General features: G+C 51.5%; 2 protein-coding genes and 1 long non-coding RNA gene across 13 annotated transcripts in view; 2 read left to right on the forward strand and 1 right to left on the reverse strand.

Moving 5' to 3' along the window:
* Window positions 1–1,824: 1,824 nt before the first annotated feature.
* Window positions 1,825–8,130, forward strand: NCMAP (non-compact myelin associated protein). Of its 3 annotated transcripts, none has more exons than XM_014272519.3 (4): window positions 1,825–2,132; window positions 6,761–6,855; window positions 6,979–7,063; window positions 7,474–8,130. In XM_014272519.3, exons 2-4 carry the CDS (start codon window positions 6,771–6,773, stop codon window positions 7,613–7,615), a joined length of 312 nt encoding a protein of 103 aa, XP_014127994.1. In that variant the 5' UTR covers window positions 1,825–2,132; window positions 6,761–6,770; the 3' UTR covers window positions 7,616–8,130. The 3 variants fall into 3 exon arrangements, with proteins under 3 accessions (XP_014127994.1, XP_074411641.1, XP_074411640.1); XM_074555540.1 differs by lacking the exon at window positions 1,825–2,132 and adding an exon at window positions 2,153–2,577; XM_074555539.1 differs by lacking the exon at window positions 1,825–2,132 and adding an exon at window positions 4,736–4,871.
* Window positions 5,240–10,590, reverse strand: LOC141731274 (uncharacterized). 2 transcript variants are annotated; one of them, XR_012583303.1, is made up of 3 exons: window positions 10,321–10,590; window positions 7,465–7,626; window positions 5,240–5,360 (listed from the first exon to the last, which is right to left on the reverse strand). It is a non-coding gene; the product is annotated as an uncharacterized LOC141731274 (long non-coding RNA). The 2 variants fall into 2 exon arrangements; XR_012583304.1 differs by lacking the exon at window positions 5,240–5,360 and adding an exon at window positions 6,564–6,697.
* A 181-nt stretch (window positions 10,591–10,771) lies between these two features.
* The window catches only part of SRRM1 (serine and arginine repetitive matrix 1), an 18,862-nt gene continuing 16,327 nt past the window's right edge, over window positions 10,772–13,306 (forward strand). For 7 of the 8 annotated variants that reach the window (XM_074555470.1, XM_074555471.1, XM_074555475.1 and 4 more), the window contains exons 1-2: window positions 10,773–10,929; window positions 13,244–13,306. The exon at window positions 13,244–13,306 is cut by the window's right edge and continues 27 nt beyond it. In XM_074555470.1, the coding sequence (XP_074411571.1) occupies window positions 10,909–10,929; window positions 13,244–13,306 (84 nt within the window). In that variant the 5' untranslated portion in view covers window positions 10,773–10,908. Of the gene's footprint in view, window positions 10,930–13,243 lie in introns of all 8 variants that reach the window. The other variant, XM_074555472.1, reaches the window with a different exon arrangement.

A 13,306-nucleotide genomic window follows, 5' to 3' on the forward strand; every position in this document is an offset into this window, starting at 1 on the left:
TCCTGGTGGGACAGGTCACCTCAGCTCCTTCATCCCTCCCAGGGGCTCTGGTAATTATTTCTGAGGCTGTGGGTGCATGGAGGGCCTGGTTTCACAATTCAGTTCCAAACTCAATCACAATGAATGTTCAGCTGGTTTTGATATCTGCTGTGATCTCTGTTTCCTCTTGGTTCTCACTGAGACACTCCAGCTCTGTGTGCCCTGCCAGGGCCAGGCAAAGTGCAGATGAACCAGCAGAGCTGTTCCAGGAGGAGTCCACACCTGCTCCATGGTAAATTCACTGACACTCCACACCTCGGAAGGCTGTGGCACTTCCTGGCGGTTGGTAATGCTGTAGTAAGCCTGGAGTTAATTCAGAGTTATGTTTTGTCCTTTGATGTCCATTGACTTCATCAGGATTTTATGGAGCATCCCAGAGTCTCCTTTGGTCCTGCTTTAATGGGATAAGCTCAGGGCTGGTGCCACAAACTGGGTCACTGATGGTGACAGCAGAGCTTTATAGTGACAGTGTAGAAACATTTATTAATCCATTTAACAGTGTATAAACCTGGTGAGTGCCTCTAGCTCGTAGTAAAGGGCTACAAATTTAGGACTGGTGAGGGACAAACCTTGGGAAAGTCCCACCCTCCCTCTCTGCTGTCACAGAGGCTTTGGGAACTCACATTTGTTTTTATTTGGGCTGCTGCCTGGTCACAGGGGCTGCTGCCTCCCTTCCTGTACTACTTAAATCGAGTTATTAATTATTTTTATTAACTTCCATTCATACCTCTTCCCAGTTATGGCTGCTGGCTGCTGAAAGAAGCCCCTTTGCTCTCCAGAGATACAGCCCAGGGAAGGTTTGTGGCTGGAAACCCCTCCTGTTCCCAGGAGAGCCTCGTGCTCCTCCTTGTTAATGCAGGATGGGACAGTCATTGTAAGGAAATCAATCAAGGGAAATTTATTCCCTTGGAAAGATGATTGTTGAGTAATCCCTGCTGGGATTTCAGTCTCTGGTTTTAAGGAGCTGCATGGGCTGCAGTGGGATTGAGGTGGAAGTGACTAATGTGGGTCTTTGTAGCTGTACAAAACATTTGCTAAATAATTGGATCTGGAAACTCTGGTTTCTGGTGGAAAAGCCTCTGTGGTTGTGTTCTGTGGGTTCTGTGTGGAAATCAGCCTATGGTGGACACCAAAGTGAAGCATGAGCTGTGTTAAGGGCACAAATGTTTCTGGAGGAAGAAAGGGAGAACTGCAAGGTAAGGAAGGACCTCATTTTTCATCCCAACTGGACTCTGGTCTTCCCAAGAAATCCACTGGAAATGTTTATGGACCATCAGGACCCCCCTGTTGCTGCCCTCCACAGGGAGGTGGGATTCTGTGGGAGCAGCTTTTCTCCTGTTTCAGGCTGCATTCTGAGGGAGGTGGGTGATGTGGCTCTGGCTGCAGCTGGGGCAGCTGAGATGGAGAATTGGGGGAAACATCTCCTGCACAGCAGCTTGACAGCCCTAAAGCACGAATGGAGCCTGAATGAGGGCTGTGGCTTGTTCCTGTGGTTTCCTGGTTTCCCTTGGGAACAGATCCCTTTCTAAAGTGTGATGTCCACAGGAAAAATCCAGACAGGGACTGTGATCACACTTCTCTGGAGGATAAAGCCAACGAAATACAGGTTAAAGGCGAGGACTCCTTTCCAGTTTGATCCATTTGATTCCACTGACGAGTGGACAAACCCACTCATTCTGTCTCTGGGCTGGATGTGCCTGGGGATCCCGAAGTGCCTGGCAGACCTTTGGGCATGCGAGAGCCGCAGAAACCGGGCTGTCCCCAAAGCCTGGGAACTCCCGCTGTGACACGGGGGTTTATCCCAGACCCCTCCCTCCCCTCGGCCGCTGCCCGGCGGGATCGGGGGCACCGCAGCCCCGCACGGGCCCGGGGAGGCGGCGCCAGGGGCCGGGCCGGGCTGGGCGGCTCCGGGGAGGCACCTGCGGCGGCGGGGCTGTGCCGGGGCTGCCTCCGGCCGCAGCGGCAGCGGGCTCCCCGCGGCAGGGCCGGGCCGGGCCGGGCCGGGCTGGGCTGGGCAGCCCCGCAGCCCCGGCGGGCGGACGGAGCCGGAGCCGCTGCGGCAGCGCCGGAGCCCCGAGCCCGCAGCATCCTCCGTGAGTAGCGCCGGCTGAGGGTCGGGTGTAGGAACCGCTCTGAATGGGGATAACTGGAACCTTTGTGCCCTAAAACTCTCTGCCTTTCTGCCCCAAAGCTCCGCTCCTTTCCGCCCCGTTCCAAGCGCTGGTGGGAGCGCGGTTCCTCCGGGTTTGTGTGCGAGGCACCGCGGATGTACCACGGGAAACGCGAGTTCTTTATCGGTGCCTCCAAACCAGAGGGAAATAGAGAGCAGATGTCCTCGCACGATTTTCTGTTCAGCTGCTGCTTGAGCAGTTGTTCATGAATCGGGAGCCCGCAAGGGACGGCTCCGGGACTGCTCTGGCGCGGTTTCCTCCCCGCATGGCTGTTGAAAGCTCATTCCATCGCCCGCGGTGTCCTTTCATCGCTGGGGACGCTGAATCCCTTGTCCTGACTTATTCAACCCTGGCACTACAAATATGGGTTTGTCGGTGGTTATTTGTTTGTGGGTTTGGGTGGGTTTTTTTTGTTCTGTACTTTTTTTCTCCAATCTGCTGAGCGGCGTGCTGGAAAGAGCTGGCAGAGTAATGTTTAACAGGAAAAGAACTCGAAAGCTCAGAGCATTGTGTTACAGTTCACTGAGCGTCTCCGGCACAGAACAAAACTACACTGCTTGCATTATTTGGGAACACACTGAAGCTGCTGACAGGTTTAAATGGTGATTTCTGGTTTTTCCTGGTAATTAATGTATTTAATGCCCCAGGAAGTCCTTGCTAAGGGAAGCGTAGCTTTTTGTAAACAGCTTTCACTGATGGGGTGCATTGTGCTGGGTGGCAGGAGGGGTTGATTTAGTGCTCACAAACCGGGAGACAAAGGCAGAGCAGAGACCAGTGACTTCAGGGTCTGACAGAGTTCTTGTCCCTCTGTGGTGCCAGGCTGGGGCACTGAGGGTTTGCCAAGGGCTTCTGGTGGAGCACAGGCTGCGAGTGTGAGGTGTCAGCTGCTCTGTGTCCTCAGGGCTCTGCACAGGGAAGGTGCCTCACTGATTCAACAACAGGCAAGAAATCCTGGAGCTGCCTCTGAGCTGCTCTGAGCACTGAGAGGAGCTGCATTTCTGTGTGGAGCCTTTGTACTGTGTACAGAATTCTTTACATATAGAAGCACAGAACAGGTTGGGTTTGAAAAGACCTTCAAGCCCACCCAGTGCCACCCCTGCCATGGCAGGGACACCGGCACTGTGCCAGGCTGCTCCAAGCCCCAGTGTCCAAGCTGGCCTTGGGCACTGCCAGGGATCCATTGGCAGCCCCAGCTGCTCTGGGCACCCTGTGTCAGGGCCTCATCACTCTCACAAGCAAGTTTTTCCCAGTATCCCACCCATCCCTGCCCTCTGACAGTGGGAAGCCATTCCCCCTTGTGCTGCCTTCATTAAAAGCCCCTCTCCCTCCTTTTTCTATGACCCTTTAATTGCTGGCTTTAAAGAAAATCTAATTGGGCAATGTGCAGTTCACAGTCTGGTTCAGACACTGCTCTGGGCGAGTCAGTGACAGAAGTCTGTCAAGTTTATATTTCCAGGCTTTAGAAATGAGGGTGTTCCTTTGGGGGTCCTGTTGCCACTTCTTGTCACCTGTGGGAGCTGAGGGGTTTTGGTGCCTCTCATGATCTAAACCAGGCAGGTAAAATTACTGAGGGGTTTTTAGCTGGTGCTACTGCCCAGAGCTGCCTGCAGTTTGTGCCACTGTCTCTGTCTTGGCAAGGCAATGAACTGCTTTTAATGTGTGTTTTAGCAGCAGCTCAGCCTGGGCAGCTCATGCCAGAACCTGAGAAAATGCTTATGTAAAGGTGCTGCCCTGACATGGGGACACTCAGGCTCACACAGGGAGGGTTGTTTGCCTCAGGCCACTTTCAACCTGGGCTTTTCTTTCCTCCTTCCTCCCTTTTTGGAGCCTCTCAAGGTAAACCCAGGCACGTTCAGGTCTCACTGAAGGACATAATGTTTTCATTACTCCCTGGGATCACAGCTTGCCTCAATCCCTGGCGGTGTTCCCGGGGTGCTGGGAAGGTGAGGGCAGGAACAGCTCCATGCAAACCCCACCTTTTCCCAGGTGAAATCTGTGTCCTCCTAACCAGCACCTGCCTTCCCTGGCAGGGAGCTGCCTCTCCAAGTCCAGCCACCCTGGAAAAACCCTCAAACAATCCCCTCTGTTCCCTGTGGCCCCTGTGCTGTAACTGCCAGGTGCTGCTGCCAGGTGAGCTCTGATCCCCATCCCCTCACAAACAAACCCAGCCCAGCAGGGCAGGGGCAGCAGAAGGGAGGCTTTGGAAAAGGGGGCACTGCTCCCTCTTGCCAGAACAACCCATCCCCTGTATCTGCCAAGGTGTTTGAAATGGAAACGTGCCCAAAGCTGAACTTTATGGAAACATTTCCAGCTCCATAACGTGGGGATGCAAAAATAAGCAGCAGTGTGGAGAGTGAGAGTGAATGAGAGGCTCTGAGAGGCCAGGCAGGTGTGTGTGCACAGGGGGAAGTGCAGCCCTGTGTCATGGACAAAGAATGTCCTGTGACTACTGTAGCAAAGTCCACTTCTTCTCCCCTGCTGAATGGCTTTTATCCAGCACTCCTGATTTTCCAAACGTATTTCTGAACTGAGTAGGATCCAGGCTGAAAATCAGTAGGTTCCCATGGATTTTGCTGGGCTTTTCTGGGTCTTTCTTGCAGCAGAGGCTTGGTCAGGTGTAACCTGCTGATTCACAGGGCAGGAATGGAGCTGGGACTCCAGGTAAGAGCAGAACTGGCACCTTCCACCCTGGCTGGAGACACTGACCTTGCAGCTCACAAAGCAGAAAAATCCCAACCTGCTGCAGTTTTCACCTCAGATTGGTGCAGCCTGCTGAATAAATTAATCCCTTTCATAAACAGGTGGTTTCACTACGACAATAAAAATTCTTTGGGTCTGGGTGACTCATGCACAAACAGCTCCCCATTCCCAAGGTGGTTTGAGAGGGAAGGTGGAAGGATGGATATTTCATGGCTAAATATTAAAATATGCAGTCTTATTTATTTGGAGTTTTTATTTTGGTAGCCAGAGGAGGAAAAAAGGCTTCTGTAGGTCTGGCATTTGCAGTGCCCGAGGCAGGAGCCACAGGGTAGAGCTGGATGTGGCTGTTTCTGAATGATGCCCATAGCCAGAACACTTGATCAGCTTCTCATGAAGAGTCTCTCGAGCCTCTGCTGCCACTATTTAAACCCTTTTCCATATGGGAGATGGCTGGGGAGACAGGAACAGCTGTCCCTGAGCTCTGGGGCTCCCAGGTCCCACTGAGGTGTGTGCTGGACAATAGGGCTGGGCAGAGTCTAAACACAAAATATTTCAGCTGATGCTCATGTTGCTGAATTAACTTGGCCTTGGCTAAACAAAGGAATCATTCACTCATAGGAGAATGACCCAGTTACAGGCTTGTGGCAAAGTTATTTTGGTTTTTAGATTAAAAGAAGAAAACCAAACTTTTAACTTGAGAGGATTGGAGATTTGAAGAGTGACCCTTGCAGTTCTGATCCTGCATCCCAGTCAGACACCAACCAACCACTTCCCTTCCTGCTGCTTCCTGATCCCTCTCATTCCTCACTGACCTGCTCTGCAGGTTTTTAATTGGTATTAATTTTTATTACCAACTGATTTCCACTGAATTATTTCTGGCTATTGTTTATCTTGTGCTGTGTAAAATTGAAGTTACCATGCCACAATATCCCAGGGGAGCACCAGAGCCCTGCCTGGCTGTACTGAGCAGCATCTGGAGTGGGAATTCAGTTCCATATCAAGTGCTGAAGGATAATTTACTTTTCAAGGGGCAGCTGGAGTGTCCCAGCTCTGGGACTGGGAGCTGAGCTGCTTCCAGAGGGCTCTTTGAAGTGCTGCTCACACCCCTCTCGGCCTGAAGGAGCCCTTTAACGGCTCGGGTTTCCAGGGACACTTGGAAAACCCTTTTAAAACCAGCAAACATCCCTGCTGCTCTTTCCAGATCCACAGTCCTACCCACCAAAACACAGGCATGTTTTCAGCTGTGCCCTTGGAAGTTCATCCACTCCAATAACAGACCTGAGCTGACACTGGGCTGAACTCACAACCTCCTGCCACAGCCACGTTGCAATATCCCTGTTCAGGGGCTGCTGTTTGTCCTGACACTTTTGGAGCTCCAAGTGAAGGGGCTAAATGGTTTTTCTTCTCCATGTTAGATGAATGAAGCTCCTTTAAGTTCTATTTTATAATGGAGTTTTTAAACGTTTCTGTGATGAGTTTTTCCCCTTCCCTCAAGACATTGCTGAATTCTGGATGCAGAAACCTCCACACTCATTTGCTCAGTGATCTGAATCTCAACCAGAGGTGATAATCTAAAATCCCAAAGCATTTAAGATACATTATTGTGTTTATATCTTATTTTATTCTATTACCACTGACCAGGGGATATTTTGAGGCAAATTGCCCAGTATTGTACCAAAGTTTCCATCGCACCAATTTTGAATTTCCATTCCTTCAGCAGGGCCACGTTTCCAGCACAATGAAAATATGAAGAACCCCAGTTCAGCGAGCCTTTGGTGGGCAGTTGCCTAATTAGCAGTGTGAAATTTGGGTTAAGATTTTGGGAATTCACTCCTCTTTCCCCTCTGCAGCTGACCCAAGATGACGACGGCCACGCCACTGACCAATAACACTCAGCTCTCAGTGAATGTGACCACAAAGTCCCAAGAACACAATCTCTATCAAAGTAAGGCAAGGACTGGGGTGGTGGCTCTTTTTGGTTTTAAGTGGACTTTGAACTTATCAAACTTCAAACACTACAGTGACAACTTTGCAAATATGGCTTTTTTCCCTTCCTGTTCTCTGCCAGGCTCTGGAGCAATAGTTGCTGCCATCGTGGTGGGGGTGATTGTTATTTTCACAGTGGTTCTGCTCATCCTGAAAACATACAACAGGTACGTGACCAAGCCAAAGCAGCATGGACCAAAGTCCCTGCTCCCAGCTCACAGAGCATTTCAGGGCTTGCTGCTGAGAATTTCCAGGAGAATCTAAGCATGAGAGTGCTGATTGCAGTGAATCTCACTGTCAGGGCTCTGTGGCTGGATCTTAGGAAGCACAAAGAGCTCCCTGATGGGGGCTGCATGGTGGGAGCTGTTTTTAGGGATTCCTGGTGGTGCAGGGAAGGTCTGAGTGTGCACCCAGATTGATCCCTCATTTCTCAGAGCTCACATGCTCTGGGAGCACTTTTGGTACTCTGGGATAAATCCTAGCTTGGTTTGACTGGGTTGTGTGGGAACCTCCCCAAAAGTTCCCCTGGGAGAGGAGAGCCCAGCCCAGGTGCCAATTCCCCTTTTACCTTTGCCAGGCGCATGCGAGTGCGGCGGGAGCTGGAACCCAAGGGCTCCAAGCTGGCAGTGCCACCTCCTGTGGGGCACAGCAGCCACAGCCTGGCCCAGCAGCCCTCGGTGACCTTCATCCCTGTGGACATCCACCTGCAGAGCAGGTAACCAGGAGCTCCCTGCCAGAGAAGAGATGGAATTGTCACCCCGTGGAGCTGGGACTGCCCTGGGAGCAGCAGCCAGCTGGTGCTCCCTCTGTAAGGTGACACAAACCCTGGTTCCCTGCTTTGGGAGGAAACACCAGAGGTCTGGACACTTTTGCAGTGACTGAAATAACAGCTGGAGGTGTAGGATGGCAGCGAGGCCTCCTCTGGGTCTGGGTAGACCAGGAAGAGAAGATGCCCAGGTGTTGTGGAGCTCTTGCTCCCTCAGAGACTCTGCATCCTCTGTGTTCTGCTGAGGAACTGGAGGGAAAGTCTGGACGTGCCCCAAACCCAGCTGGGACCTGAGTTTATTACGAGTTACATGCAAGAGGTTTGTGGATTATTTTATACCTGATGGGTACTACAGGAGGTATCAACATTGTATTTATCTTTACTCCTATTTCATGTTTCTAATCTCAAATATGTACAGGTTCTTATTTTCAAGTATTTTAAACTGTTTCTATAAACTCTGTAACTCTCCATTTCTGAAGGAACTCGGTGTCTGAGGGGTTTCACTCTCAATGCAGGTTCATGGCTGGAGCTGTGTTGGAATGCTCTGTCTTACACAAAATCTGAGTTCTTTAACTGACAAAAATAAGCATGGAAATAGAAAAACCAGCTTGGACAGAGCAGGGGAGGCTCGGTGCAGCCCCAATTGCCACTCACCCTGCAAGGCTTTGCTCTCTGGTGCAGCCCAACTATTTTTAGCCATTTTTTATTCTCAAACCAAGCCGAAGTGAGGCTGTTTTGTGAGTGTGAGGGCTGTGGGTGTGCAGAGTGGCACAAAGGAATTCCCAGGGACACTCCGAGCCCACGGGCTGGGAACACAGAGCACCATTGTCACACACTCACTGCCAGATTGTCTGAGATTTTATAGTTTGTACTTTTTTCCAATAAGCTTAGATCTCTTAAACAGGTCAGTTTAACTAACTGCTAATTTTTATTGTGCAGAAACTAAATTCAATTACTTTGCCATATTCTTTTTTGGCTGAAACTGGAGCACGGTTTGGATTCCAAACCAAATATTGAGACAGCTGTTTGTGAAGTTTCTGAATCTCCTTGTGAATATTTCTCCTGTCCTGGTGCTTTACCTTATTTTTTGTGGCAGGGAGAATTGATGTAAGAATTCAAAAGGGACAGCTGATGCACATCTAATTCTTTTTTCCAAAAAAAATATAAAGGAGCTGATTTTCTGTTTCTATCTCTGCATGTTCTCTGAGCAGTTCCATAGGATCAAAATCAAGATTTTTGGGGAAGATAAGCCCATCTCACTGTTGTTGTTTTTAACATCTCTAGCCAGACCCACTTGTAGCACATTTTGTTTACTTTCCATTTGCTTTGTTTAAAGCCAGCACAGTTCACAAGCAGAGAAAGCAGAACTACTGCAGGCAGCTCCAGTTTCACAGAATTACTATTGCTGGCAGCAGAACTGGCTGCTGGGGCCACACCAGCATTGCTCCAGCTGAAAATTCAAACACCACTAAAATCTGCATCCCATTGGCACCTCCTGGGAGGCCCCACAACCCCTCCTGGCAGCCAAACCCAGAGCTCGTGCTGAGCAAGCAAAACACCTTCCCAAGGAACAAAAATCCCTGCTCTGTGCCATTTGCTGTGCATTTCAGCTTTCCAGGAACAATCCCACACTCTCCCTGCCCTGGGAACATCAGGGCTGATCCAGCCTGTCCTGATTTGGCCCCCAGGTTCCACTTCCAAGTTCACAGATTTTGGGAATGCTCCCCCTCAGCTGGCCCTGCCTTGCAAGAATCAATGGTTGGTTTTTTCCTCCTGAAAGTTCTACAGGATCTTCAGCAGGTCAGATCCTCCAGATGGAATTTCACTGATCCAGATACTCTGGTAAAATGTTTAATTTTTCACTGCTGGGTGAGTCCTGACCCCAAAACTCAGCTCTCCCCCCTGATTTCCATCCTCCTTGTCCCAGCAGAGAGCATGGAGCTCCACCTAGTGTCCTCCTGCCTTCCCATGGGCTCGAAATCCTGATCCTCAACAGAAACATAAAAGCAATTCCAGCTCCAGCTGTCGCCTTTACTAAACTCCCTCATCCACAGTGCCAGGGCTGTTGAGCAACCGAGTCAAGCACTGTCCCAAGTTTGGCCATGCAAGACTCAGATCATTACAAGTCTAAGCAGATAAAATATGATCATTTCCCTTGGGTTTTATTCCCGAGCCCCATAACCAATTTATTTCCCAAAAATGTGTCCGTAATTCATCCCAGAAGGAGCCACAGAGAGCAGTGATCCACACCAGTCACACCAGTTTGTCCGGAGTGGGATGGGCTGGAGAGCTCATGGCTTCTCCTCAGGACCAGAAAGGCAGGGAGCTGCTCAGGGGGTGCAGTGGAGGCTACAAAGATGATTCGGGGTCTGGGGCATCTCCCTGATAAGGAGAAACTGCAGGAGGTGGGCCTGGTTATTCTGGAGGAGGGAAGGCTGAGAGGGCATCCCATAAACCCATAAAATATCCCCAAAGGCTCTCAGAGGATGGTAGCAGGCTCTGTTCAGGGACAGGACGAGGAGCAATGGCCATAAAATAAACCACAACGAGTTCCACCTCAACGTGAGGAAGAACTTCTTGCCATGAGGGTGACAGAGCCCTGGAACAGCTGCCCAAGGAGGGCTGGAGTCTCCCTCTGTGGGGACATCCCCAACCCACCTGGACGTGTCCCTGTGCCACCTGCTGACCCTGCCTGGGCAGGGGCTGGGCTGGGACACCGCCAGAGGCCCCCTTCAAGCCAACTCTTCTGTGACCTCTTCAAAGCCCTGCCTTGCGCCCAGGGACCTCTGTTATTCCGGGAAGGAGCGGAGGGGCAGTGCCGAGGGGTCGCTGCCGGGGGCTGAGGCGGCTGCGCCCTCACGATCGGGACCGACCCCGCCGCCATCCCTGAGGGAGCCGCAGCCGTGAGGGCACCGGAGATCTCGCGAGACACCGACATCAGCAATAGCTGCGGGCGCCAACATCTCGCGAGAGCGTGACTCACTGAGGCCCTCCCCCTCGCGCGCGCGCCGGAGCAGCCGCGCTCTCTCATTGGCCCGGCTCCCGCGCGCGCGCCGGCGCTCCGCCAATCAGCAGGCTGCGCAGGGAAACCCTGCACTGCGCGTGCCTGGCTCCGCCCACCCCCTCGCGCCCCTCCCGCCTTCTCTCCCTCCGCCCCCCCCACACCCCCGGCACGGCTGAGGGGGCGCGCGGTGCACGCCGGGACGGCAGCGCGCGCCGCGGCCGGGAGGAGGCGGAGGAGCCAAGATGGACGCCGGGTTCTTCCGCGTAAGTGCCGGCCCGGGGGGCCCTGAGGGCGGGCGGGCGGCGCGGCGGCCCCGCCGGGGCACGGGGGCACCGCCTGGCCCCGCCGCAGGCCCGCGCTGAAGCCGCGCTGCCCCGCGCGGCGCCGCCGTGCCCCCCCGCCCCGCCCTGCGCAGGCTCCTCGCCGCGGAGAAAATGGCGGCGGGAAGAGGCCGCGGCGGCGCGGCCCGGGCGGCAGCGCGGGGATCGATCGGCTCCGGGCCGGACTCCGCATGGGGGGAGCTCCGCGGGCGCCCCCGGGGCTGCGCTCCCCGGGCAGGCTCCTCACGGGGTTCCTCACGGTCCCGACCCACGCGGGGCCGTGTCACCGCTGCGGGGGGAGAGGGGCTCAAGGGCTCCGAGGGGCCAGGCCGGGTTTGAGCTGTCTGCGCTCTTTAGTGGCCACGGCAAAGCAAATAAACAACCCTGCCCCTGTGTTTATTGAGATTTTTTTAGAGGCTTTTAAGTGTATTCATAGCAAAAAGAAGCTAGGCTGTATTCATACGTTTGTATTTTGTTTTAAATCCTTGAGTTTCTTCCCCAGTCTTAGAGCTGCATTTTCTGCAGAGACCATGAAACCTACGCAGGGTCTATTTCTTTTCATCTTTTTCCTCCATTAATTGAAATGACCTTATCTGGGGGGTTTCCGTGATAATTTTTGAGAACCAATCTAAATTTCAAGGTTCATTCATTTGTTCAGCCCATAATATTTTAATTTCCTGCAGCTAGGGTGCTTTTAAAATACAGCAGCATACATAACCCCTCCCTTAGTTCAGCTCTGTGTTCATGGGCTAACTTGAGAAAAATAATTGCAGATTAATTCTGCACTTGTTGTAATGCAGTTGTTAAAAGGTTTACAGTTGATTGACAGCAGGATTACTGGGGCTGAAAACTCTGGATTAGAACTGTAATATTCTTTTGAACTGGCCTGGGGAAGGTGGCATTTTATAAAACCCGAAGCAGCATGGCACAGAAATGGGGCTGTGAACTGTTCTGGTTTTATTCTGGATTCAGGAGGAACCAAATGTGAAATGACAGAAATGCAGCAGAGCAGCAATTTGGATTCCCCATACCAAGCAATTCCTATTTATATTTCTGTCAGTTCTTCACATTTCTGTGAAGTGTCAGTGCAAACTTATTTTGTCTGTCTTTAAATTCCTGCAGCCCCTTTGCTCTGTCCTGTTTGGTTCCCTTTGCTGCCTGCCACGTGTTAGCAACAAGAAACTTCCTTTCCATTTCCCTTCTGGGTTGTGAAATAATTTTAAAAAACCCCAAAAGGACATTGAGTTGTTGAGTGAACTGGCAAGTGTTGTGGGTTGTTTTGAAAGCCACACACAGACTGCAAATGTCGTAAAGAGTTTTAATCCTGGCAGTGCCTGTGCCACAGCCAGACTTTAGGATTCCCATGGTCTGGAACAGCAGCTGGGAACTGTCAGTGGATTGTTCCCTTTCAATACCTGATGACTTTGCAACGTGTTACATTGCTAATTCCAGGTGCCCTCTGACCAAAGTGAACTTAGAATTTGGGATTTTCTCTTCTTTATTATCATTTAATTTCTTGACAATTTATATTTTTGCTGGTGCTGACCCCTGTTCTTCCATTGAGACTTACCTGTATAAAATTCCCTGGTTTCCAGAATAAACTTCAAACCCCAGCTGTGGGTTTTGTCCTCAGTCAGGAGCAGCCCAGCAGATGCAGCCCTGCATCTCCTCTAATCCTTCCTGCTTCTGTTTAAGCTCTGCCAGTAAATTTTCCAGAACTGGACTCCAGGCCTTTCCCTCCATAGTGAATTAACCCACAGCTCCTGTCCGTGGAAGTGCAGCCAGCTGGTGAACTTTTAACAGAGCAGGATCAATAAAATGCATTCTTTGTGCTTCTCTTTGCCCCAGGGAAGCTGCCCAAAGGTTTCAGGGTGTCACTGTAAGCAAACAGGACATTTTTGCTCCTGGACAGAGGAAAACCACTTTATTTCTATTATTAAGGAATTAATAAAGCCTTTTCCTGGCAGTTTGATGCTGCTAATACATTAATTTGTGGGCAGTGCCAGGGGGGATATGATTGAGGTCTCACTGTGGGGCTCAGGAGCTGCTCACCCAAAATCCTCAGCCCTTGGGGAGAGCTCAAACTGAAAAGCACCTGGAAAGGAATAATTGACCAAAAAGCAGCCTTGCAGATTGGTTTCCCTGGTGCACGTGCAGGCAGGTGGGAAATAACCCTTGGAGGTGGGGAAGGTCCTGCAGCTGAACTCCTGAACAACACCCTGAACAACACCCTTCCCTGTTGTTTGCTGTGCTCCAGGGAACCAGTGCAGAGCAGGACAATCGCTTCAGCAACAAGCAGAAGAAGCTGTTGAAGCAGTTG

Source organism: Zonotrichia albicollis, chromosome 20 (assembly GCF_047830755.1).
Source record: "Zonotrichia albicollis isolate bZonAlb1 chromosome 20, bZonAlb1.hap1, whole genome shotgun sequence".
NCBI lineage: Eukaryota > Metazoa > Chordata > Aves > Passeriformes > Passerellidae > Zonotrichia > Zonotrichia albicollis.